Genomic DNA, 26,661 nt, shown 5'->3' with positions numbered 1-26,661 from the left:
CGAGTATGTCAAAAGAGGTATGGCCCAGGTATTGATTGCCTTGCATTTATTTCCACTGTTCAGACTAGTTTTTAATATAGCTTTCAGTCGTGCCTCAAATTTTTTAATGAGGTTTTGCTTTACTAGCGTGTGGTTGATTCCTTTAAGTTGCAGAAATCCTAAATATTTATAAGATTCGCTGCTATGCAAGTTGTCTATAATCGTATTTTGGTCTACTGCGTAGTTTTCTTCGGATTCATCAAGCTGACCTCTAATCAAATGTATTATTTTGCACTTATCTGGTCCAAATTCCATTCCCACGTCATCGCTAAAAGCTTTAGTGGCATCTATCAGCTCATATAGCTTATGCTTTTTGTTTGCGTACAGTTTCAAGTCGTCAACAAACAGAAGATGGTTGAACGTGTGCTCTCTTACTTCAGTTTTGAGTATAAAGCCATTTTGTTTAAGTGTGAGAAGCCTGCTAAGTGGATTGAGACCAATGCAGAACCATAACGGGCTTAAGGCATCCCCTTGGAATATACCACGTTTGATTGAAATCTGTTTCGAAACAGTTCCATTTAGAACCAGTTTTGTATTCCACTTGCTCATTAAGCGGCCCAAGAGGGCAACAGTGGCAGCATCGATTTTGTATATTCTTAATATCTCTAATAGGTAATCATGCGGCATTGAATCAAAAGCTTTTTTGTAGTCAATAAATGCGACGCTTAAATTCCGCCTTCTTCTCAGAGCTACTCCTGTGATAACAGTGTCTATAATAAGCTGATCTTTACAGCCCATTGTGCGCTTCCTGCAACCTTTCTGTTCTTCACATAAAATGCTGTTACTTTCACAGTGTTCATATATTCGGTTAGCGATAATTTTCGTCAAGAGTTTGTATGTCGTGCTCAAGCAAGTAATTGGGCGGTATTTTGCTGGATCAGCAGATGGTGCGTCCTTTGGAAGAAGATAAGTTACTCCGGCAGTGAGAAATTCTGGGATAGCAGCTATATTTTTCAGTAGCTCGTTGTAGCATCTTGCGAGTGCTTCGTGCATTACTGAGAGCTTTTTAAGCCATATGTTGTGTAGCTGGTCTAGGCCAGGGGATTTCCAGTTAGCTGAAGTACATATATTATTCTTTATTTCTTCTGCTTTTATGTCGTAGAAGTGCATTGGTGCAACGTTATCCGCTTTTTCTTTTTCTTTGGCTAACCAATTCGCATCAGCATTGAAGAGTTTTGCTTGTGCCCATATTTTCTCCCAAAACTGCTCTAACTCTTGTTGTTGTGGATATAATGTCTGAGATTCTGCATTGCTGTTTTGTTGCAGATTTCTATAAAAGCTTTTTTGATTTTTGTGGAAAAGCTGGTTTTCCTTCCGCCTCTGATTACTTTTGAGGTATCTTCTTAATCGCTTTGAGTAAGCGGCGAGTTGCTGTACTTTCCTATCAATTATCTCTGATAATTGGTCAAGACCCACAGTCTGAGGCTTAAGCGGCGCGATGATACTAGATACATGCCTTAACAACCTTTTAGATTTAGCCCCATTTTTAAATGAAGTAAGCCTCCCTATAGATTCTCTTAGACCGGCAATTCGTGTTTCGAGTCTTCTTTGCCACCTGGGGACTACTGGCGTTTTTTGCGTTGTTTTATTTTTAAATGTCTGTACCTTTGGGTGCTTCCCCAGTAATCGTACAGTAGTAAGAGCAGAAACATAAAAGAGAGTGTTAACATATTCCAAGTTGGTGCTATTGGCGACATATGCTGGCAGAATTTTCGAGTTAAGTGTTTTAACCACTTCGTTTAATTTTTCCGATTCGCCTAATCGGGGTATCCTTGGTCTTAGCAAAGGATCCATACCTTCATAATTCGCCAGATAATTAAGGAAAATATCTTTCACCTCCCGTTCTTCATTAGTTTCTGGACCATCGCTTTCAATACTTTCATAGATCAAGTTAAGTTCAGGTTGTACGTTGGTAAATTCCGCTAAATCTTCAGGCTGTGGGTTGCGTGCCTCGGTTATCTCTGGTGTTATTTCTTCTTCGCTTCCTTCCACTCCTCGTAGCTCGTTGCGTATTGCACTTTTAATTTCCTCTTGCTTTTCTTTTCTTACATATTCGTGTTGGAAGATTGCTTTTTTTCTTGTAGCAAGGCTATTTTCGGTTAGCTTCCCATTCAGATGTCTATATCTTCTTAGAAACAGGTCTAGCATTCTCTCACGATAGGTCGTCATGTGCTCCGGTTCTTCACAATTTGTGGAAATGTAGTAGCAGCGCAGGACATATTCATTCATTTCCGTTGTCCATTGAATACGCTGTCTAACACGGCCTGCTCTTGTGGTCCCAAGATTAACTTGAGAAACACTTGTCGCAGTGTTGGGGTTTTCGTGTTGTTGTTGTTGTACCACTGGCGACTCCGCTATCTGATGCCGATGAGCAGAGCCCTCGCCGGCAGCCGTGGCTTCTGCCGACACTTGAGCGAATATCCTCGCTCGGCTGCAATCATTAGATTCCTCTATAATGCGGCTCTCCGTTTTTCGAAACGGGTAATTGCATTTTAAACCTTCTGCCAGGTGGTTTACAGATTTCCTTCTGGGTTAACTGTGTCCTTCAGACATGCATTCACACAGCCGGCATGTTAGGCATTTTAGCGGTATGTTTTCTTCTTCGCTGAAACTTCGGAGCCGTGGAGTCGTTACTTCCAGCACCCCTCGGTGAGGGATGTCCGTGCGGGGTCGTGACTAGGGGCCGCGGGGTTGTCATGCCCGTCAACTCTCTAATGAGAGATGCCCTTGCGGGCTTATTTTATTTTATTTTATTTTATTTCTTTTTATTTTATTTTATTTTATTTTATTTTATTTTATTTTATTTTATTTTATTTTATTTGAGCTTAATCCATCTCGGCTATTGCCGGAGATTACACATCCCGGATAAAATTTTGAAGGGATTGTGCTCTGGTGGAGCGTAGTCCAAGTTCTACGCCCATGCGATTGCTATTGCTTAAATATTTAAAAATCTACGAACTATTGCACATGTGTCCAGTATGGTCGACTTCTGCATGTCTTCTAAGAGGTGTTGGCAGTCATACTTCTTCAAGTTTTTTATTAAATGCTTAGGCACTAATCCAGTGGAAGATATAATTATTGGTATTATATTCACTTCCCTCGCTTTGTACATCCGTTTCAGTTCTATTGCCAAAGCTGCATACTTCGATACTTTGGTGGAGTATGTGCTTTGGATGTTGCGATTAAGGGGCACCGCTATATCGATTACTTCGATCGTTTTATTTGTCTTGTCGAACAAGATAATGTCAGGTTTGTTGGCAGCTGCTGTTTGATCTGTGGATATAAATCTGTCCCAGTACAGTTTAAAATTTGCATTTTCGATTATTGCCTTTGGTTCATATTTAAAATACAAGACTTCTGCTTGTAAGAGACCGTGTTTGATCGCAAGTTGTTGGTGGAGGATCTTTGCTATATTGTTATGTCTCATGACATATTCACGGGGGAAAGTACGCTACATCCAGCAATTATATGGTCGATTGTTTCACCGTAAATGCCGCACCTTCGGCATCTATCTTCTATTGCCTCGCCATGTATCGACCTTCGGAAATTCCTTGTTGGAATAACTCGGTCTTGGATAGCGATTGCGAAACCTTCTGTTTCAGAAAATAGTTTTCCTCTTTTCAACCATAAATTGGATGACTGTGCGTCTATCCATTCCATTTCGAGATCATGCGGATGGGCATTATTTTATTTTATTTTATTTTATTTTATTTAATTTAATTTTATTTTTTTTTTTATTTTATTTTATTTTATTTTATTTTATTTTATTTTTTTAAATTTTATTTTATTTTATTTTATTTTATTTTATTTTATTTAATTTTTTTTATTTTATTTATTTCATTTATTTACTTCTTTTTTTTTTTGACCAGCCTCTCACTTGCATATTTATTGATTGGCATACATACAAGGTTACAAGGTGGCGCACAATTAATCATCCTTTCGGATGATTTATAATTATTGCACATTTTATTTGACATTTATTTGGCACTTGAGAACTAAACAGCTTTAATATGCAAACCGACAAGCAAGCTGGCGTAGAAAGGTTAAATGTAAATTTCCATCAGTCAAAATTAAATTTTTTATTTAGTAAAAAAGTTATTGAAAAACCACAGGAGATGATTAATTTTACGCCTCTTTGTAATATATTGGAATAAAATATTATTTTGCTTTATTTTGACGACGAAATTAACATGGTTATAATTGAGAGTATTTTTCTGCAAATGCTTCTAGATTTTTGATTAATCTTCAATTTCAATTTTATCAACCTTTTCAACGATTGGCCCACATTCGATATCAATTTTTCTTGTCCATCTGCTCCATCTGCTCGTCGTAATGATACAGAAGGATGTATCGAATTTTCTCGTTTTTTTATTCAAGTTTGCGCCACCTTGTATCTATCTATGTATAAAAAGTTTGACAGATGTAAAGTATGACTGACTCAAAATCAAGTCTATATATAGTGATTTCTTATGCGAATTGTTTGTGATTCTGCTTTTTTGGGCAAAGAAAAGTTGGATATCATTTCAAGGTAGCGCTCACCATTCACAGTTACGTTACGATTCGCAGCATCTTTGAAGAAGTACGGTCCAATGATACGCCCCATCCCATAAACCGCACCATAAACCGCACTAAAGTGTGACCTTTTCCGGATACATTGGTAGCTCTTGCAATCCTTCTGGCTTCCATTGATCCAAAAATGAGCTTCGTCGCTGAACACAATTTTTCGACTTTAAACTTCCTTAACAGAACACGCATTTTTATAATAACATGCAATGATTTGCAAGCATTGTTCGTTTGTAAGACGATTCATGATTAAATTATAGACCAAACTGAAGATGTTTGACAGTGAAACAAAACACGAAACGTGCGTCAGCTGTTTAAGCCAACTGTTTAAAAAAGTAATAGCTAAAAAATCAGGTATAGCTCTCTCTCTCCCCTTCCTCTATGTCACATCTTTTTTCTCTCAAAACGTTGCATGACCTTGAAATTTTACTCTCCATTCTCGCTCGTCCATCGGCGCCTAAGAAGTTTCACTTCAAAATATTTTTCACAAACTATTTATTTAATTCAAATAGCTTTGAATGACATTGAAGCCAAAAAATAATAATATGATATAAAAATATTTTATAAAGTCTTTTTGCTTTTCACGCTCACGCACCCGTATTTGATTTAACAGAACAACACAGAACAGAAAATTTGCATTTTCATTTCTTATTTGCTATTACTTCTTCATTTATTGTTTACTATTTACCATTTACGATTCATTATTTTTATTTTTATTTATTATTTACTTTTTTAATATTGGTTTTCATATTCATTTATTTCACATTGCATTGCTTTGGTTAAAATAGTCGTTTGTCCATTCGGTTTTTTGGGCGTCACCACTTTTTTCTTGCAAATATTTAATCACTCAATAATTATGCCCATTTAATAATTTTGAATAATAATTTTAAAGCGGAACCGTTTAATGCGCGTAAATCACATTGACCTTGAGCAATTTAACGTCATAAAGCTGGCATCGCCTCAAACATAAAGTAGTGATGAAAAAAAAAAAATTGAAAATAAAAATAAATAAATAAAACTCATAAATCATGAATGATAAGGAAATATGAACAGGCATAAATATAAATAAACAATGTTTGTTAAAAAAGTGCAAATTAAAATAATATGCAAAGAAGCAAAAACGAAACAACAAAAGCGCGAATTCAATTTGGCGGAATGCTGAAATGAGAATGCTGAGGGAAATGAGAAAAAAAGATAATAAATTCTTCAATTTAATTAGACAATTTAAGAAATTGCATATTTTTGCAATTCATTTTCAATCATATGAAATCCTGAAAGTTCATCAAGAATAAATCACTACAGTAGAACAAACTTATGGTGCAGCACCTTTCACTCATTTTTTATTATTTATTTATTCCTTGGAGCAATTCAGAGTCAAACATGGAAAAATCACTAACAATTTGTGGTTCAAAACTGGTGTACAAATTTAAAAATGTTCCGTGTTTTCAAAGTTTCTCTGTATCTGGCACTATTCGCCCAGTGATCGACGCGATTACAACTAATCATCAACTCCATCTAAGTAGATATAAAGAAAATTTTACTCGAAAATCTTCGACAGAAAATAAATTCACGTGTGAATAAATATGAAAAATTAGAATAAATAATATAAATAAAATATAGAAATTTAATTTTCTTTTTTTTAATGGGTGTTTGTCACATAAATTCGCAGCCCAATGCATATTAAAATACTTGAATTTTACCTTGATTGCTTTTTGCCGTTCAATTTTTTTTTGACAGCAAACAGCTGCATTGATAATTCGACTCCACAGAAGTAACTTCACTAACTTTTGTTTTGCAAAAAAAAAAATTCCTTCTCTAACCGAAAACTGTACATTAAAATGGACTTCAAAGTGTCAATATTTGTGCACAAAAAAATCACAAATTTTCATAGAAATTTCAAACCTTTTATTCAGAGTCTGAAACCAAAAATTGTGAATGCAGTTTTAAGTGGCTAAAAATGTTCATTTGTTTTATGCCATTTTTTTGTTGCCATTTTCTTTCATATCACAAATGCTTGAAATCTCCAACTCCATTGATTTTTCATTCTTACCAAATAAAACCATAGAATAATAATTCGAGTTCAACTTAAAAATGAAAATAAACCAAAAATCGCAATAGCGCAATCGAAAGCAACAGGAAAAAACAAAAAAAAAAAGCAACACAATCATAATTGCAGCTACAAGAATGAAGAATGTGGCAGCCGCAACTGCAAATTACGCTCATTAAACGTGCCACAACAGCAGCTCGTATATCAGAATTCGGCACTTTCGAAAGTGCAGACGGCTAAAATGCCAATGAGTAGGTTGCAAGCCGAGCCGGAGGCAAAGGCACTGAGTGCCGCTTCATGTCCGCTACATCGAAAGTGTGTGTGTGCGTGTGTGTGTGTATATATATAAATATATACAAACGTGCACATTATTATCACCTTACGCGTAGTCTTTACGAATTAACGTAACCTACAGCAGGATTTTTTCTGCCCATTTTTTGCTCCTCTCCGTTTAAAGTCAGTGTAATGAATGGCTAGCATTGCGATTCGATTCGGTTTGATGTTCGGCAGCAGCCGTCGCTTCTGTTACTGCTGCTGCTGCCTTTCCATTCACCATTCCTGCCACCTTCAGTGTTTTCATTTTATTTGTCGCCGTCGAGTGCAGTTGCGGGTCATCATTGATTGTTGGTACGCGTATTTCTTTTGTTGCCTGTCGCATTCATGCAACATTTGCTCGATATGTGTTAATGTGACATGTTCTACATGCAAGTGGCATGAAGTGTGCAAGTCGAACCAGTGCTGCTGCTGCTGCTGCCGCTTGCTTACGACCCTGATGTCCGCGATCATTACATATCAAGTGGTTGTAAAAAAAAAAAATGCCTATAAATATATGTGAACTTGTGCGAGTGTGTATATTTTGATTTGGATGCCTGTTAATGGACATCAGTTCGACACAGCTCTTTTATTTCGTTGAATTGCGGGATTTTAATTAATCAGAACAAAGAGCGCAAAAGGCAGAAAGAAGAGGAGGAAATAATTGAATGGGACTTTCCGCTACAAAAAAAAAATTCGTTCACTTGTCGCTACTTTGGCACTTATGTATTACAATGTGCGTGTGTGTATATGTGCATGTGTGTGTGTGAGCGTATAAATAAAGCGCACTGTTGCCGCAAATATTCGGACTGCATGGTTCTACATACTTCGCTTCCCACTATCGTGTGCGGACTGGTTTAGCAATTCGGTATTCCCAAGAATTCGTCTTCATTACCAAGAGCTGCGCTGCAAAATAAACACAATAATCTACAAGTTCGGCTTGCGCCTCAAGCCTTAAGCGACGACACCAATTCTGAATTTTAATATATTTTATGACTGAGCTCATTTAGTGCCTTTACGCTTAAGCAATTTTGCTACGTTTTATTTGCCTGCAAAATTCAGACAAAAGCAAACGTCCAGAAGCTCCACACTTAACTAACTGCGACTACTGGAAAGGCGTGGGAGACTGATGGTCAATTTCAAACACAAATTAGAGGAGGTTCATTAAAAGTAAACTGATTAAGATTTTTGAAAAAGCTGAGTAGTCTGTTTGACCAAATAAGTGAAATGGTCCGAAATAATTGCAGACTCATAAATATATTGAGAAAAAAGAAAATAATAGTAAAAAAAAATAAAATAAAACTACAATAATTTACGTAGGATAAAAATTAAGACTCATAAATATATTGAAAAAAAAGAAAATAATAATTAAAAAATTAAATAAAAATAATTTACGTGGGATATAGACAAGTTTGGATAAAGAAAGCAAACATACAGAAAGGCAGATTTTCAGAAATTTGGTTATTCAATTGTGCGTACTTAAGGGCGAACACCACTGGGAACGCGTGAAAATTAAGTGATTTTCATGATTTTTTTTTTTATAAGTAGGTATGATTATTTGAGGATCGGACAAATTATAATTTAATTAGCATATATTCAACTATACTGACGCAAATTTGTATTAAAAAATATTAAAAATTACAATTGTTATAAATATTAATGCAATGGCGTCATAAAACATTGATGCACCCTGGTGGCCACGATACAGCGGTGAAAAATCATCTGAAAGCAAAAAAGCCAAAAAAGTGTTTGAGCTATACTTCAATGGCTATCGTCGTACGTGGCGATTTTTTCTTTTTATTTATTTTATTTTTTTTGAGAAAATGGCGCTGGTTTGAAAAATTAGTTTGTGTTTTTATCCTTTTTTTTTTGTTTTCGAACGGCTTGAAAAAATATAAATTAATGGAATTTTTAGAAACGGCTATATACCACTGTAGCCAATACATGTACAAAAATTAAAAAAAAATTGAATTAAGTTTTGAGAAAAACGCGTTTAAGGGGGGAGCCTGGTTTATGAGGTCTAAAAATTGCATCTCTTTGCGATTTTTTTTTTAAGGAAAAAATTAATTTAGCACTGCAAAGTTTTTTCTATCTTTTAATGAACATTTAAAAAGTATACAACACTTTTGTACTGGTTAAAATAAGTTGAAAAAAATGTTAAACAAAGAAATTAGTAGAGCGCTGCAACGCTGGACTTTCCAACTGGCGTTCAAGATACTGCTCGTAATTATTATCTAAAGCAAAAAATTCAAATGGATTTCTAATTATCATGATTTTTTATTCTAGATGAACTAAGGAAACTGAGAGAAATTCCAAAATTTCAACTTTTTGGAGGTTTTAAAGAAAAAAATTCCTTTCTATAAAAAAAAAACACTTCAACTTGGTATAAAAATCTTGAAAATTTTTTTTTTTTATGTATTTTGTTAGTTCAAATAGAAGAGAATTGATTACTGAAGGGAACAAGCTATGATTAATTTCAAAAGGTTCATTGGTTTTTTTTTCATTCATGTACGCCAATTCAAAGAAATCATAAAAATGAAAAGTCAAGAAAAGAAGATAAAGTTTGTACTATAGCTGTCCGGTCACAGCGTAACTACCTAACGCTCGCCTACCCTTGGCTTTGTATCTACGGAAATATTGAGAATTAGGCTCTGTAACTTTGTGTGAATAGTCTAAAATATATTAGGAATCGCTTAAAACGAAAAAAACAAAATAATTTTTTTGACCTTATAAACCAGGCTCCCCCCTTAAAGTTTTCATTGGCCGTTGTAACTCATTACTTGCACTTATTGGGTATTCACTTCGTCAATTTTCAAGATTTTAAGTTACATTTTTTTTACATATTTTTGAATATATCTATCATACTTTAAGAAAATGCAAAAAAATCGATTCTTTTGAAAAATCACAGTGGTGTTCCCCCTTCATAGAGCAGAGCAGATTAAAAACAAATGTTGACCTTCTCAATAAAATCTTAAGTGGAATCAAAATTTTCACTTAGATTTTCAATGAAATTGTAAAGGTCAAATTTGTTCATTTATATTACAACGAATGCCACCGATTCGGTAATCTAAAGAGTTTAAGGTGAACGGTGAATAGGTGAGTGGCTGCTGGGGCTGCCGAGATATGTATCACAAACTATGTTTAACAAGACTCCAGCAACACTGGTAATACTACGGCCTTTGTGGTCTGCTAGAGATCTATTCAAATCAGACAAATATACCTAACCTAACCTATGATACTGAACAGCTGAACTTCAACGGGAGCCAAAAGGTAGTGATATTTTCACTCATGAGTGGAGCGAATTAAATTTTGTAAAGTCAACCAATGATTAGCAGGATCTCTGCTCAGTAGGATCATATTTGGCATCTATGCTTTTCCTATGAACGTGGAACTCCCAATATATATGTATATATATACGAGTGTGTACGCCCTTCATTTAGAGTTTGGCTGAGCTCTTTCTCGAATTTGTTATTGTGTTGTTCAATAAGTAGATTGACTTACAGTTTGACGCCACCTCCGGATGTTAGATGGTAGAGAAAACCTCTTCTATAATTTCAGTGTTTCATGCCCATAGTGGTTTTTGGATGTCGAACTTTACCGAATGATAGTCACACAACTTCCCATGCGACTACAGCGACCGCCTCTATATCTGTCTCAATTCTGTTAGATTCTTTATTGAACGAAAACTTGAAATGCAAGAAAAAGCGAAAATCTTTGTTCTTCGGCCTTATGGTTTATTGTGTTCTCTACTCCTCACTGTACCCTATCAATAAACCTAAGATGACCCTGGTTTGTGCTGATCGTAAGCGGCCTTCATTTGGCCATACCCGGCGATGTCTACTCCTATCGCTATGGCTTCACATTCTACACTATCCAACATACAACCTAAATATAGCTATAATACCTTGGTTGTTGTTGTAGCAGGGGAATGCTGCTTGAGTGACAGTACTTGGCCGGATATAAATCCGGGTCGTTCCGGTGAATTAGAACCGATTGCCATGGTAGCGACAGTTTCAAGTGTTTTTTGCGCATAGTGTTTCTCGGACCCGGGCACGGCAGTGACACACGAGCTCATTTAGCTACAGCGGCTTTGATGGAAGATGATTTTTATGAGAAATTAATCGATAACAGAAAGGCACTTTGCAAAAAAAAGGCCTCTTTCTCTCATTTACGCCATGAATCATAAATATGCCAGGCACAAGTTCACTCAAATACGACGGCTAGTTTGGTTTGCAAAGCGGATTAAAGTGATAATACAGGATGGGCCATATAGCGTTTACTTTTTGAACCACCTATTTTTTTGAGAATGGTAACACAAATGACATCTCAAATGTGTTCATAATTTACTTAAAGGTTTGACATTTACGAAATGGGACGCTAGACGCCTTAACAAAGTTGGGAAATATTGAAAACCTATTTCCAAAGTGGCGAGTCTTCTACTCAAACTGTGAGAAATTTGAAAAAAAAAATTCCAGAAAAAAAATTTGCCAACAAGACAGTTTGTGGATCAATTTGTTCATCGTGTTCGTGAAAGGGGATCGTTAATGGATAACAACACGTGAACGTGCTCCTATAGTGCGTACACCTGAAAACATAGCTGCTGTAGCCCAAAATGTGCGTGAACATCCGACAACCTCAACTCGTCATCGTTCTCAAGAATTGAACATTTCACGCACTTATTTGATGAGAATTTTGCACAAAGGCCTCGGTATGAAGGCTTATAAAGTTCAATTGGTGCAAGAACTGAAGCATAATGACCATCCAATGCGTTTTCGGTTCGCTCAATGAGCAGAAAATCGTTTGACCGAAGATGAGCATTTTTACCGAAAAATCATGTTTTCTGATGAAGCTCATTTTCACATCGGTTTAAGCCCGTTGGACTATTTTTTGTGGGAAGTCGTTAAGGACAAATGCTATGCGAACCATCCAGAGACGATTGATGCTTTAAAACACGAAATCGAAGTTGCCATTCATGAAATCGGAGCCCAAACAATCGAAAGTGTGCTTAAAAATTGGGTTGATCGAATGGCCTACTGTAAAGCCAGTCGTGGCAGTCACTTGAACGATATTATTTTTCATTCATAAATGACAATGTTCAATCTTCAAAATAAAATCAAAAGTTTAAAAAAATATTGATTAGTTTTTCTTTCTACCCGATTCAAAAAGCAAATTTTATATGGCCCACCCTATGTAAGTAAATATCAGCTACTTATGGCCATGTCGCCAATAATTGATGGTATTAAATATCATTATGATTAATACTACGGTTAAGGTTATGGTATTGCACCCCTATTTTGAGCTTTAGATTTAGCTTTCATTTTATACACGACGGTCTTTCCTACATAACTAACTTTTCACCGTTGGATTTTCACCTATATGTATATAAGGTATCTCTAAGCTGGTATGTCAAAGCAGTGTTGAATTTTTCTAATGGTTTTTAATTGCAGTCCTATTTGTAATTAAACCAGGTGCATAGCGTTAACCAAAGCTCCAATGCTTTATTGCTTCGACTTTTCACGTATCAGCCGTTTCGGTGTCGAGATCTTCTACTTGGTGCCGATTTTAACAAAAACAGGTTAGGCTTATAAATGTAACGCCAGCACATACCTATGTGTGTGTAGTAGGTACCAAATGCTATATTAAAACAAAGCCATGGAACATTTTAGAGTGGAGTCATAACGCAGCAATTGCGGAATCGGTTAAAAGCCGCCTTGGAAATACGAAAGCAACGACCAGATTTTTGGTAAAACCTGAGCATTAGCATTTCGTACCACATCCAATGGCTTTCTTTAATTTTGCGCAGTTTGTCTAGGCTTAAAAATATGTATTTGATTACATCTTTCCCCAAAATTTACATGCAAATACATTCACAAAATTGTGAGCGGTTTTTGTGTGACCAAAAAGTGTATATTGGATTGGCTGTAAGAATCGCACATTAATATTGTAATATTGTAATCAGTAGGTTGCGTTTGGAATTGAGTATGCCGCACTTACTTAATATACAAATATGCACCATTCGCGTTGCAAAGCAAATGTTGATAGCAAAGTTGAATTTCAATTACTTTTCATGCTTTTTTTTCTTCTTGTAAATCATACTGAGGCATCAAAAATAAAATTACTAAAATAGTTTGAAAAAATAGGAAACATTTGAAATGAAATGGGTGAGAAGAAATGGCAACAAAAACTCAACCTTTTCTTTGGCAAATGAGTTTAGCTAAACTTTTCTATGTGCATATAAATTTGATATATTTGGATATAAATAAAAATTGTTTTAGCGAAGCCGCTTTAAGTAAACGGAAACAAGAAATATATGCACGTTTAGCCATACTCATTAGGTGCGATTGTGAAAGCCACAGCAGTTGTCAAGTGGAGGGTTAAAAATAGCGAATAAAAATTACAAAAATAAAAGAAATTAAATGACATATTAAATTAGATCTTTATTCGATATTCCCTCTGTATCACTTAATTCGTAGAAGATATTCCAAAAAAAAAAAATTCAAATGCACCTCATGCGGTTCCCTGACCGGGCAACCGTTCGAATAGAGATAACTGTGAGATCAGCCCAATCAGCGTAATTAGTTGTGTAACACAATTTCGGGGACATATTTAAATTTGTTTGGCACGATTTACGGCTCGGAATTTTACCAACTTGTGAAAAAAAAATACATTAATATATAAAAGAAGTAAAAAACAATAAAAGACTGCCACTTTAGCCATTTGCAGATTCGAAAGAAATTTACTAATTAATAGGAGAGACCAGCTAATCGCAGTTACTAACCGCAAATTATGCAAATTTTACACTTCATTGTCACTTTTTTCTTTCTTTGCGACCATTAAAGTGAAATAAATATTGAATTTCTTCTTTTTTCTTTTACTTTTTGCAGTATCTGGCCTGTCACCTGGCGAGCGTGAGATCATCCTGCACGAGCACAATAAGCTCAGACAACTGGTAGCGACAGGTCGCTATCCAGGTCAGCCGGGTGCTGAAAACATGCGTGAAATCGTTTGGGACGATGAGTTGGCGGCGCGTGCGCAGCAGTGGGCTAACAACTGTGAATTCCGTCATGACCCCCTCCGAACGATCAGTAAGTCATCAAGAGTGCGATCTCATTCCACTAAAACACTAACCGAAATGAAGTATTTTTTTCGTTTTCCCATTACATATATTTTGAATATTTCACACTGTAATATTCATGTTAATGTTTTGTCTCACTAATACACCAAACAAGCAAAAATGTTGGATTTATGCAAAGGAAAAAACTCAACGTTTGGGCTTGAATTTCATGCGATTTCAGGAGAATTAACTTTTAACGACACACCTACATTCTGTATTTTGGGTTATGCATGCAGAAATAATTTGTATGTCAAAATTCATTATATCTTAATTTCATTTTTAATTTAAAATAAAAATCGGGAAAAATAATTTCCGAAATTTTTTTAGAATTGCATGCAGAAAATTTGTTTTTTGTGCAAAATTCATTTTATCTTAAATTCATTTTTAATTAGAAATAAAAATCTGGAAAAGTAATCTATGAAAAATTCTTTAAAATTGCATGCAGAAAAATTTTTTTTGTGCCAAATTCATTATATCTAAATTCATTTTTAATTGCTAATAAAAACTGCAGAAAACTACTTTCGAAAAAAAAATATTTATAATAAAATGAGTAACCATTTTGCTATCATAAAATTCATATAAATCGCAAAAATAATTTTGCAGAGGAAAAAAAAATGTGCGTAATTATTTTTGAAATTTTGTTTTTAATTATGGAAAAGCGATTTTTGTATGCCAAATTCATTATATTTTAAATTCATTTTAAGTAAAACTAAAAAATTTCAAAATTCATTTAAAAACAAAAAAGAAAAAAAACCATAAATAATTTTTAAATAGAAACAAAAAACTGCAAAAACAATTTTTATTTTTTGTACTTGCATCCAGAGTCAGTTCTTTTACAGTAAATTTATTATATCCTAAATTCTTTCTTAATTAAAAATAAAAAACTGGAAAAATTGTTTACTGAAAGCAAAAAAAAAAAATCAAATAGATTTTGCTATGCTGAAATCAACACAAATCTCAAAACCCATTTTCAGACGAGCAAAAAACTGCAAAAGCCATTTTTGAAAAAATAAAAGCTTTTGTGTGGAAATTCTTTAAATCGTAAAATTATTTTTAAATGGAAACAAAAAACTGCAAAAAATTTGTTTTCATTGGGTGCAGTAACAATTTTGTATGTCTACATTCATTTGTCTACATAAATTGCAAAATTCATTCTTGAATTAAACCTAAATGAAATGCATAAAATTTATTTTAAAATAATTATTTTCTCCGATGATTTAATTAGAAAAAAGCTTTTTAGTTTGAAAATGACACAATCGTATAAATTGTTTTTTTTTTAGAATTTTATTTATAGTATTTGTTTTATGCATTTAAACAAACATTTTCCATGTTGAAATTCATATAATTACGAACCGAAAATTTGTAAAAATTATCCAAAAAAAGAAATATTTTTGTCAAAACCATCAATTGGAACAACAAAAATTTTGTATGTGGAAATTCATTCGAATCGTAAAATTAATTTTCAAATAAAAATAAAACATAACAAAAGTTAAATGTGAGAAAAAAATGTTTTTGAAAAATAAATAATTTTAATAGAAACAGAAACAATTTTTCTAGTACATACACAAGGCTGTGTTCAAAATAATAGGAGCGCGACGAATTATTAAATTTTATTTACTATTTTTTTGTATGTAAAAGATTTTGTAATGCATACAAATCATAAAATTAGTTTTGAAATGTATATAAAAAGTGGGAAAGGTACTAAATTCTGCTTTTCAAAATTCTTTTGGATGAAAATTCTGTAAAAATCAAAAAAAAAAAATTCTGTCCAGCCTAAATTCTGTTGGTTCAATATTCTGTATTTAAAATTCTGTATGATCAAAATGATGGAGAACTGAAATTCTGTATATTAAAATTCTGGAATCAAAATTATTTTCGATCAAAATGCTGTAAAAATATAACCAAATAAGCAGATAACCTGATAAGCACGCTTACCTGAATAGCACATTTATTTTATGAATAATGGAATTCTGATTTTATAGAAACAATGGTATATATACATACGTCAATTAAAGAAAAATTCAAAAATTCATTCAAAACAAAAGTTATTACATTATAATGGCGAAACAATTATAATATTATTAAATTTTTAGCAATTCGCTTTAGAAAAGAAACATGCCTTAATATAAGCCTTTTTTTGTTATTCTTTTAATTCTGTTGTTTGCTTTTACAGCCTTCTTCGTTTGCCTAATTTTGTGACCATTTTGAATTTTAGCTAGTTGTGCTTTCTTTAAATTTGTAATTTCCCCAAACTTGATTTATGCACGTTGGCCAGCCACTATCAATAGAACTAATCGAAACTCTCTTTGTAAACTTATTTGACGTGCTGTAAACGAGAAGCAAAAACAAAAGACCGCTGGGTTTGGTTCTGTCGTAGTCGTATTGTGTTTCTATAAATTTTACAAAAAACAAACGTACAATGAAAGAGTGGGAATTGATTAAAACAGTTAGGTATTTGAACGAAGTATACAGAAAGTATTGCAATTATTCTACAATATATTTTTGCACGGTTGCACGAATTTCATTCACATTGTTTCTGAAGCTATAAATACATACAAACATATGTGCATTTGCTTTATGTAAATCTGTTTTGATAATATAGGAAACCATATGGGTCAAGACAAGTCCTGTATTGTCAAAATTCTGCATTGCAAAATTCTGTATTGAAAAATCGGAAGAGCATATGGAAAAATAAAGAAAGTGCGCAATTCTTTTATTTATCCATATGCTCTTCCGATTTTTCAATACAGAATTTTGCAATGCAGAATTTTGACAATACATAATTTTGATTTACAAAATTTTAAATTACAGTGTTCCGCAATACAGAATTTTAACATTACAGAATTTTGCATTACAGATTTTTGAATACAGAATATTGAATACAGAATTTTAAATACAGAATTTTGAACCAAAATCATATTGTACCCAACCCATAAAAAGTAAGAATAATTTTTTTTTAAATAATATATAAAAAACAATCTTCTTTTCAAATTTTTTTTTTTTTTGAATATTTAAAAAAAAAAAATTTTTTTTTGTTCAAAAGCCTTGAAGAAAAGAAAAAAAAAATTACTTTTGCAGGTAAAAAGTAGGAATAAATTTTTTTTAATAGTAAAAAAAGTTTTTTTCAAATTTCAAATAAATTTAAATTAAAAAAAAAATGTTTTTTTGTTTAAAATCCTTGAAAAATAGGAAAAAAATAATTTTTGCAGAAACAATTTTCCTAGTACATGTTCAAAGCTGTGTTCAAAATAATAGGAGGGCGACGGATTATTAAATTTTCTTTACTATTTTTTTGTATGTAAAAGATTTTGTAATGCATACAAATCATAAAATAAATTTTCTAATAAAAATTAAATGTAGGAATATTTTTTTTTTTAAATAATAAAAAAAATTTTTTTTTAAACTTTTTTCCAAAATTTTTTTTTCCAAAACTTTTTTTTTTCAAAACTTTTTTTTAAATTTTTTTTGTTTTTCAAAATCCTTGCAATTCAAAGCTGCAAACTTTGTACAAAATTCACAAAAAAGTAACAAACTCCAAAGATTTTGTAATGCATACAAATCATGAAATTAATTTTCAAATAAAAATGACAAGTAGGAATATTTTTTTTAATATTAAAAAAAAAATTTTTTTCCAAATTTTAATAGGACTATGAATAAGTTCGTTACGGTTTTACAACAGATGGCGTAACTTGATTATTATTCCATCGATCCACATTTCCAAACATTCATTGGAGAGCTACTGTCGTAAGGCACAAACGTCAGTATAAGTTTTTTATTTGAAGCGTAAACAACAATATTTTTACCACACTTGAAAATGTCGAATTTCGTGCCAAATAATGTGTTTTTGCGGGGAATTCTTCTTCATTATTTTAATATGAAGAAAAAAGCAGCCGAAAGTCATCGTATCTTGGTGGAAGTTTATGGTGAGCATGCTCTATCTGAGCGAACGTGCCAGAAGTGGTTTGCACGCTTTAAAAGTGGTGATTTTGGCTTGGAAGACGAAGAACGCGAGGGTGCGCCGCCAAAGTTCATGGATACCGAATTGGAGGAATTGCTCGATCAAGATCCGGCTCAAACGCAAGAAGAGGTTGCAAAAACTTTGGGAGTTGATCAATCAACCATTTCCAAACGTTTAAAAGCCATGGGAATGATCCGAAAGGTAGGCCATTGGGTGCCGTATGAATTGAAGCCAAGAGACGTTGAACGCCGTTTTATGGCATGCGAACAACTGCTTCAACGGCACAAAAGAAAGGGTTTTTTGCATCGAATTGTGACTGGCGATGAAAAGTGGGTCCATTACGACAATCCAAAACGTCGGGCAACGTATGGATACCCTGGCCATGCTTCAACATCGACGTCGGCGCAGAATATTCTTGGCCTGAAGGTTATGCTGTGTATCTGGTGGGACCAGCTGGGTGTTGTGTATTATGAGCTACTGAAACCGAATGAAACGATTACGGGGGATGTCTACCGACGACAATTGATGCGTTTGAGCCGAGCACTGCGAGAAAAACGGCAGCAATACGCCGATAGACACGACAAAGTTATTTTGCAACATGACAATGCTCGGCCACATGTTGCACAAGTGGTCAAAACATACTTAGAAACGCTCAAATGGGATGTCCTACCCCACCCGCTGTATAGTCCAGACCTTGCGCCATCCGATTACTATCTCTTCCGATCGATGCAACATGGCCTGGCTGACCAGCACTTCCGTAATTACGATGAAGTCAAAAAATGGATCGATTCGTGGATTGCGGCAAAACCGACCGAATTTTTCACAAAGGGAATCCGTGAATTGCCAGAAAGATGGGAAAAAGTAGTAGTAAGCGATGGACAATATTTTGAATATTAAATTTGTAACCATTTTACGTCAATAAAGTTTCAAATTTCGAAAAAAAACCGCACGAACTTATTCATAGTCCTATTATTTAAAAATTTTTTTTTTAAATTTTTTTTTCAAAATTTTTTTTTGTGATTGTTTTTTTCAAATATTTTTTTCAAAATGTTTTCCTTGTTCAAAATCCTTGCAATTCAAAGCTGCAAACTTTGTACAAAATTCACAAAAAAGTAACAAACTCCAAAGATTTTGTAATGCATACAAATCATGAAATTAATTTTCAAATAAAAATGACAAGTAGGAATATTTTTTTTTAATATTAAAAAAAACTTTTTTTTTCAATTTTTTTTCCAAATTTTTGTTTTCAAAATTTTATTTTTAAATTTCTTTTTTTTAAATTTTTTTCGAAACTTTTTTTTTGATTTTTTTCAATTTTTTTTTCTAAATTTTTGTTTTCAAAACTTTTTTTTTCAAAATTTTATTTTCAATGTTTTTTTTTTAATTTTTTTTTTTTCAAAATTTTTTCTTTCAATTGTCTTTTTCCAAAATTTTTGTGTCAAAATGTTGTTTTTGTTCAAAATCCTTGCAATTCAAAGCTGCAAACTTTGTACAAAATTCACAAAAAAGTAACAAACTCCAAAGATTTTGTAATGCATACAAATCATGAAATTAATTTTCAAATAAAAATGAAAAGTAGGAATATTTTTTTTTAATATTAAAAAAAACTTTTTTTTCAATTTTTTTTCCAAATTTTTGTTTTCAAAATTTTATTTTTAAATTTCTTTTTTTAAATTTTTTTCGAAACTTTTTTTTTGATTTTTTTCAATTTTTTTTTCTAAATTTCTGTTTTCAAAACTTTTTTTTTCAAAATTTTATTTTCAATGTTTTTTTTTTAATTTTTTTTTTTTCAAAATTTTTTCTTTCAATTGTCTTTTTCCAAAATTTTTGTGTCAAAATGTTGTTTTTGTTCAAAATCCTTGCAATTCAAAGCTGCAAACTTTGTACAAAATTCACAAAAAAGTAGCAAACTCCAAAGATTTTGTAATGCATACAAATCATGAAATTAATTTTCAAATAAAAATGAAAAGTAGGAATATTTTTTTTTAATATTAAAAAAAACTTTTTTTTTCAATTTTTTTTCCAAATTTTTGTTTTCAAAATTTTATTTTTAATTTCTTTTTTTTTAATTTTTTTCGAAACTTTTTTTTTGATTTTTTCAATTTTTTTTCTAAATTTTTGTTTTCAAAATTTTTTTTTTCAAAATTTTACTTTCAATTTTTGTTTCGATTTTTTTTTCAACATTTTTTTCTTTCAATTGTTTTTTTTTCAAAATTTTTGTTTCAAAATGTTTTTTTTTTGTTCAAAATCCTTGCAGTTCAAAGCTGCAAACTTTGTACAAAATTCACAAAAAAGTAATAAACTCCAAAGATTTTGTATTGCATACAAATCATAAAATTAATTTTCAAATAAAAATGAAAAGTAGGAATATTTTTTTTTTAATATTAAACAAAATTTTTTTTTTAATTTTTTTTTTCATTTTTTTTTCAAATTTTTGTTTTCAAATTTCTTTTTTTTAAATTTGTTTTATCAATTTTTTTTTCAAAATTTTATTCTCAAATTTTTTTTTCCGAAATTTTTTTTTCAAATTTTTTTTTTAATTGTTTCTTTTTAAAACTTTTGTTTTAAAAATTTTTTTTTGTTAAAAATCCTTGCAATTCAAAGCTGCAAACTTTGTACAAATTCACAAAAATTTAACGAACTCCAAAAAAATATATAGTAAATATCCATTTTTTTATTCAAAACGAAAAAAAAACTGTAGGTATGTAGTTTTATAGCTCATTTAATTCTAGTGTAACAAAGTTTAAGTTTCAAGTGGCTTGATATTCTCGTGGATTTTTGAAATTTTTTTCGCTGAGTTGCTGCGTATTTTCTTCCCTCAGCGAAAAAAATTGTAAAAAATTAACTTTGTTAAACTAAAATTAAAGGGGCGAAGAGGTATTCCTTAAATTTTATTAAAAATATTGCATTTAATTTCATTTTAATTATAATTTTTTTAAAAATACTGCATAAAAAGTGGGAATTTGTAATAATTTTTTTTTTGGGAATAAATTACATTTTTTTTCAATTCCGTACAAAGTGCGGAGCTTTGAGTTGCAAGGTTTTTGTAACAGAATGCGCTAAACTTTTGTAAAAACAGAAGAAAATAATTTTGTTCAAAAACAAACAAAAAAATTAGTTACAACTTGATAATTCGTCGCGCTCTTATTATTTTAAACACAGTAGTGCATATATACATATAGTACATACATATGTTTACTGAAATTCCTATATGTATATCGAAAAGTAGATTTCTAAGACCAACAAAAAGTTGCAAAAAATTATGTTTGATAGAAAAACTCATTAAAATACTAAAGAAAGGAAGTGAAAAATTATATTACAAAACATTTTTTTTGTATATTTTTTTTATATGCATGCAAAAACAACTGAAAATATTCACTTTCAAAAAGCAAAAATATAAATTAAAAAACAAGTGAAAAGTATTTCATGTTCAGCTGCAATAAAATGAAAAATAAATAAAAAATAGCAGTTACCAAATTTCCGTTCTCACACACAACTGGTTCGTGGACACGCTAACAAAGAAACTCAGCAACTCATTCCCCGCAGGACGTGTATGATTAACAGCATGACAATAATAAATACATAAATAAAAATGATAAAGAAGATAACTCACAAACGAACAAAAGAAAATCAAAATACATTTAAAGAAATGCCAATGTGCGAAAGGAGACAAACTATCTAGAAGTATGCGCAGCGCATATTCCCAGTGAAATATTTATTACCATTATAGTTAGAGCGAAGACATACTCAGACAGACAGATATCGAAAAATCTTCTATAGAAAAGATGGACGCTACTTTATTCTAAGTTCTTGAATTCACAGATCATACAAAGATGTAGCTAAATGCATACAATTTTAGGCAGTTTTTCCCACCACATTAAGATATTTCTTCATGAATAAGTGGATATATGGTATTTTGAAAGTTCTCTTGTATGATAAGTGGGCATGGCTAACGGCCGATTTTGCTCATTTAATTTTTAATCGGCTTGATTAATCAAAAATATTATTTTCGCTATGCCGCGTTAAGATACAAACATTTTTAGTTTTATGGGCTATGGGCGTAGTTTTCGTCCGATTGCTTTGATATTCAAAGATGTGAATATTTGCAGCCATATAAGTATGTAATATTCGTGAGCAATATATCCAAAGCTAAATGCCACGTGGAGACCATTGGAAGTGACGAGTGTCACCCGCAAGCATTTTCTGTGCCAAATTCGATATTGACGGGCTATGACCGCCGCATATTTAAGTACTTCAAAAGTAGTAGTAGTAAATTTATTAAATTGGAAAACAACCGTTAAGATATTTATACATTATCTTGGGGTCCTTTTGCTCTAAAACTCTCTCATTGTAAATAGTTAACGGTATTAGGCATTTTGTAAAATAAAACAATTGGAATTTTTCCTTATTCAGTTCTTCAGTGAGCTTTGTAGGGTCTTGTCGTTTTTTAGCGATATATTTTGCTACATTTGGGAAATTTATATACATAGCTACAGAAAAAAAATTAATAATTCAAAAAAAATGCCCAAAAATAGAAATTTTATTGTACGAATCGGATGATGTTTGCGATTTTAGTGAATTGGAAGATAAATTATAAGTAGATGAATTTAATGTTGAAAGTAATAATTCATGGGAAACTGACGGCTTGACAACTTACCTAGACGAATTTGCACTCAACCTCAACGAACTGATTTATATCGCCCCCTTTTTCAATTATAAATTAAAAATAATATTAAAACAGCAAGCGCTCGTGTGGGAAAACGTCGATTAAGACGCTAAGACACGACCCAGACAGTCTACTTAAAAAACCATTAATTTGAGGAAACTCCCAAGAAATAAATGAAATAAATCAAAAAGTGAATAACTATCCACACCCACACATACATACACGCATATGTAATACATATCGACTAATTAATGTTATACTCTAGAAATCAACCATTCAAACAATCTAATACTAGCAGTTCTCAACATCTCGCATGCCCGCATGAGCTCAAAGTAAAACAAAAAAAAGAGCATCGCAAAACAAAAAACAAAGAGCTTAACGAAAAAACGGGCTAAGGTTCGCTCATCTCAACGGCAACTACGAGTACTCTCACCAACGTTGTATGTCTAACCAATTCATGACACGGTTTTGTACAATAACAACAATTACAATAACTACAATAATTATTCGCATATAAACAAGAAGAGAATTATAACTAAACCTGCATGTCTACATATATTTATGACTGAACCGCTCTCTGTTGCAACTCAATTACGTTTACAATTATTAACTTGCTTTCTTTTCTCCATTCTTCTTCTTTCAATACGTATCGCTTCTATTCTTCCAAACAATTTTTATCATTCTCCTGCATTGTCCTGCATTGCCCTGCGCTTTTTCCTGTTCGCTGTTTGCTGTTGTGCGCCACCGTTGGACACCACTTCGGATCTTCTCACCACAACAGATCGCTTCACAATGGGTCAGAATCTTGCAATTATCTGGAGCACAGCCCCGCTCGATCCCACCGACGGCGATTTTCCATCACGCATCCAAAGTTGGTTCAATGAAGTGCAAAAGTACTCCTTTGGCGATGCTTGGTCGCCCAAAACTGGTCATTACTCCCAGGTTAGTAGAACGCAACTAAATTAGTTAAGCTAAAATTAAACTGATATTTTATGGAGTTTAGACGTAAGTAAGTAAAAGAGTCGAAATAATTTTTAAATATTATCAAAAAAATGACACAGTTCAAATTTCAAAAATGTGACTAGTATTTTATTAGCGGCCGTCATAGCCGAATGGATTGATGCGCGACTACCATTCGGAATTCACAGAGAGAACGAAGGTTTGTAATAATATCCATACCTTGAAAACAAAACTGTGTGAATGCTTAAATCCTGAGAAAATAGCAGAAAAGTTGTGTTTCGCCCAAATAAGCGGTTTCTTAATTAGTCATCTTAGGTCATGAGCTCCGTTGAATAACTTTCTCACGGCGTGAGTGAACATAAAGGTACGGCTAAACTTGTGTGTATAAACTTTAACCTATAGAAAATGGTTTCTTCGGCCCTTAGTCTAGATTTTGAGAGTCAATTGAAAATTCCGACTCTAGTTTCTTCATACTTGACGAGGCTTTACAGTTTGATGTGTGTCTCGAAGAAAGACTATTTTCATTGCCATACAGTCGCTGCCACTGTTTTTAATTATTTCCTGTCATGGAAAATTTTTTACGAAATTATAGGAAATAAAATACGGCATTTTTTGGAAGCCCTAATATTAAACTTATACCAAACAGATGTTTGCAAATTTTAATGATGATATTTTTTATGCAAATTTAAAAATATTAATGAGACCCGAGCGATTCGTACGAAGCTCATAAGGGCATTAGGTTTCAAAATTTGCTTTTTAGACACTTCTAAAATAAGAAACTTGTTGTTGTGGCCATTTAAAGAAAGTCACTTCACACCCATTCGTGTGTGTATTCATAACTTTGGATTTTTAAAATTTTTTTTATTTATTTTAAAATCCAGAAAATGATTTTTAAAAGAACTAAAGTAGCTGCTAGTATCGCACAATAAACAAAATGTAAATTTTTAACAAGAACAAGTGATAAAAAAAGAGGCATAAAAATAAATTTTACATACTAAAGGTTGACATATTTGTAATGTATTTATTCAGAAAATAATTGCGGGGTAGTATTATTAGTATCTAACATTTTGCCGTGGAATGCTTCCTAAACATGTTATGCTAAGTTCTTCTTATTTCGTTTGACTGGTGGATATTTCTTTGCCCATAACCGGCTTATGAAATGTTATAGTTAATTGGGAACACACGCTGTTTACCCATTATAATTATGCTAATTGTGCAGCAGCCAACAACAACCAAAGCGCGCTCTTCCCACTAGCAGCGAGACTCTTCCCGTCGAGTCCCAAAGACGCAGGGCTTAGTAAGGTTGAAACAAATGTTAGCACATCAAGCAAACAGCAACTGTACTTTGAGCTCTGCACGAAGCTACGCATGACTGCGAACATTCGAACGTGGTAATTTTTATGGTTACCACTGGCTAATAGATAACTAAACTAAGTAGAAAAATTTAAATGAAGTGAAATGCTAAGCCGCAGCAAGGGACTTTATGTCTGCATGTACCAACTCAGCTATGTAAATATCTCTCTGCCTTTCCCTCCATGGGTTCATGAAGCTGGTAGCCAAGTTCGGTGCCCTTCATGCACTGATTTTATAGCTTTAGAGCTGTTTGGCGAAAAATACCCTATATGCTCACCCAAGGTAACATATTTGAAGTCGTGTTTTAAGTAAGTTTATGCCGAAAAAAGATATTTATTGTGCATTGAAATCTTACTGGCTGTGCTGAATAAAATTGACCGCACGCTACTAAAATTAAAAAAATTTAAAGGGTTTTTCAACAAGCTATGTGTGAGTTATTGACAAAATTATTTTTTTATTTGAAAGGCGCATATATGCCATTAAGTGTGGAATATGACATCATTCAAATACCCACCTCGGCTTCTTACGGTGGAACGGATGCGAGTGGTGCAATTTTCAATGACTCTTCCGCATAGATCCGGCTGAATTTGAGCGATGGCCTGTGTTATGTTCACCTTTAGAGCATCGGTCGATTGTGGTTTATTTGCATAGACCTGAGACTTCAAGAAACCCCACAGGAAAAAGTAGTAGCGGGGTCAAATCGCATGACCTTACCCTCAAATCGTTCATGCAGAATGTCAATCGTGGGGTTTGCTGTGTGGCACGTAGCGCTGTCCTGCTGGAACCACAAGTCGTCTAGGTCCATATGGTTCAATATGGGCCATAAGAAATTGGTTATCATCGTTGTGTAGCGCTCGCTGTTGACGGTGACCGCCTAACCAACGTCGTTTTCAAAAAAGTACAGACCAATGATGCCGCCGGCCCAAAATCCACACCAAACGATAACTTTTTGAGGATGCATTATCACCTGGTGAACCTCGTGTGCATTGGTGTCGCCCATATACGGCAATTTTGTTTGTTAACACAGCCATTCATCCAAAAATGCGCCTCCTCACTAAAGATGATTTTTCGCCCAAAACTGGGGTTATCTTCCAAACGATTCGCAGCCCAGTCAGCGAACAAACGGCGTTGTCTATGGTCATCAACTTTGAACTTGATCTTGCGTTCCTTGAACGTACGGGTGTTGGCTGATTGTTTACTGACCCGGTCGTCTCAAATTTGGCCACTAAACGTTGAAGAGTCGACTTTGAAGGGCCACCACATCTACCGAAAAATGGGCGCAATGCGCGCAATGTTTGCGTTAATAAACACTCATTTTGATAATAAAGTTTTGTCATTTGAACGTGCTGTTCAATCGTGTAACTTGCCATGATGATTTGGCATAAACAACTGAATAATAAACAAAAGATTTGACAGATGTCACCAAAACAAAATGGCTGCTACAGGGCGCCAAAATCGACCCGCGCCAATTGAAGAACCCTTTATAAACCAGTGATCCCATTTTTACAAACTTTATCGTTTTACATATGTATATAAAAAGCAATAATTTTAATTTTTTAATAAAAAAATAAAATTTTTCTGGGGCCGGCCAGTATGGTTCAGCAATTAGTGTCTGAGACCTTAGCAGCTGCTGAAGACTTCTTCTCCTT

General features: G+C 33.0%; 1 protein-coding gene across 2 annotated transcripts in view; it reads left to right on the top strand.

The window, feature by feature from the left end:
* Positions 1 to 26,661, top strand: part of LOC128855464 (venom allergen 5) — a 67,792-nt gene that overhangs the window by 32,397 nt on the left and 8,734 nt on the right. For both annotated transcript variants that reach the window (XM_054090389.1, XM_054090390.1), the window contains exons 2-3: positions 13,846 to 14,046; positions 23,481 to 23,641. In XM_054090389.1, coding sequence (XP_053946364.1) covers positions 13,846 to 14,046; positions 23,481 to 23,641 — 362 coding nt within the window. The remainder of the gene's footprint in view (positions 1 to 13,845; positions 14,047 to 23,480; positions 23,642 to 26,661) is intronic.

This window comes from Anastrepha ludens, chromosome 2 (genome assembly GCF_028408465.1).
Source record: "Anastrepha ludens isolate Willacy chromosome 2, idAnaLude1.1, whole genome shotgun sequence".
In the NCBI taxonomy this organism is placed as follows: domain Eukaryota; kingdom Metazoa; phylum Arthropoda; class Insecta; order Diptera; family Tephritidae; genus Anastrepha; species Anastrepha ludens.
The sequence above is the reverse complement of the archived record's forward strand: the minus strand, read 5'-3'. Positions and strand labels throughout refer to the sequence as shown.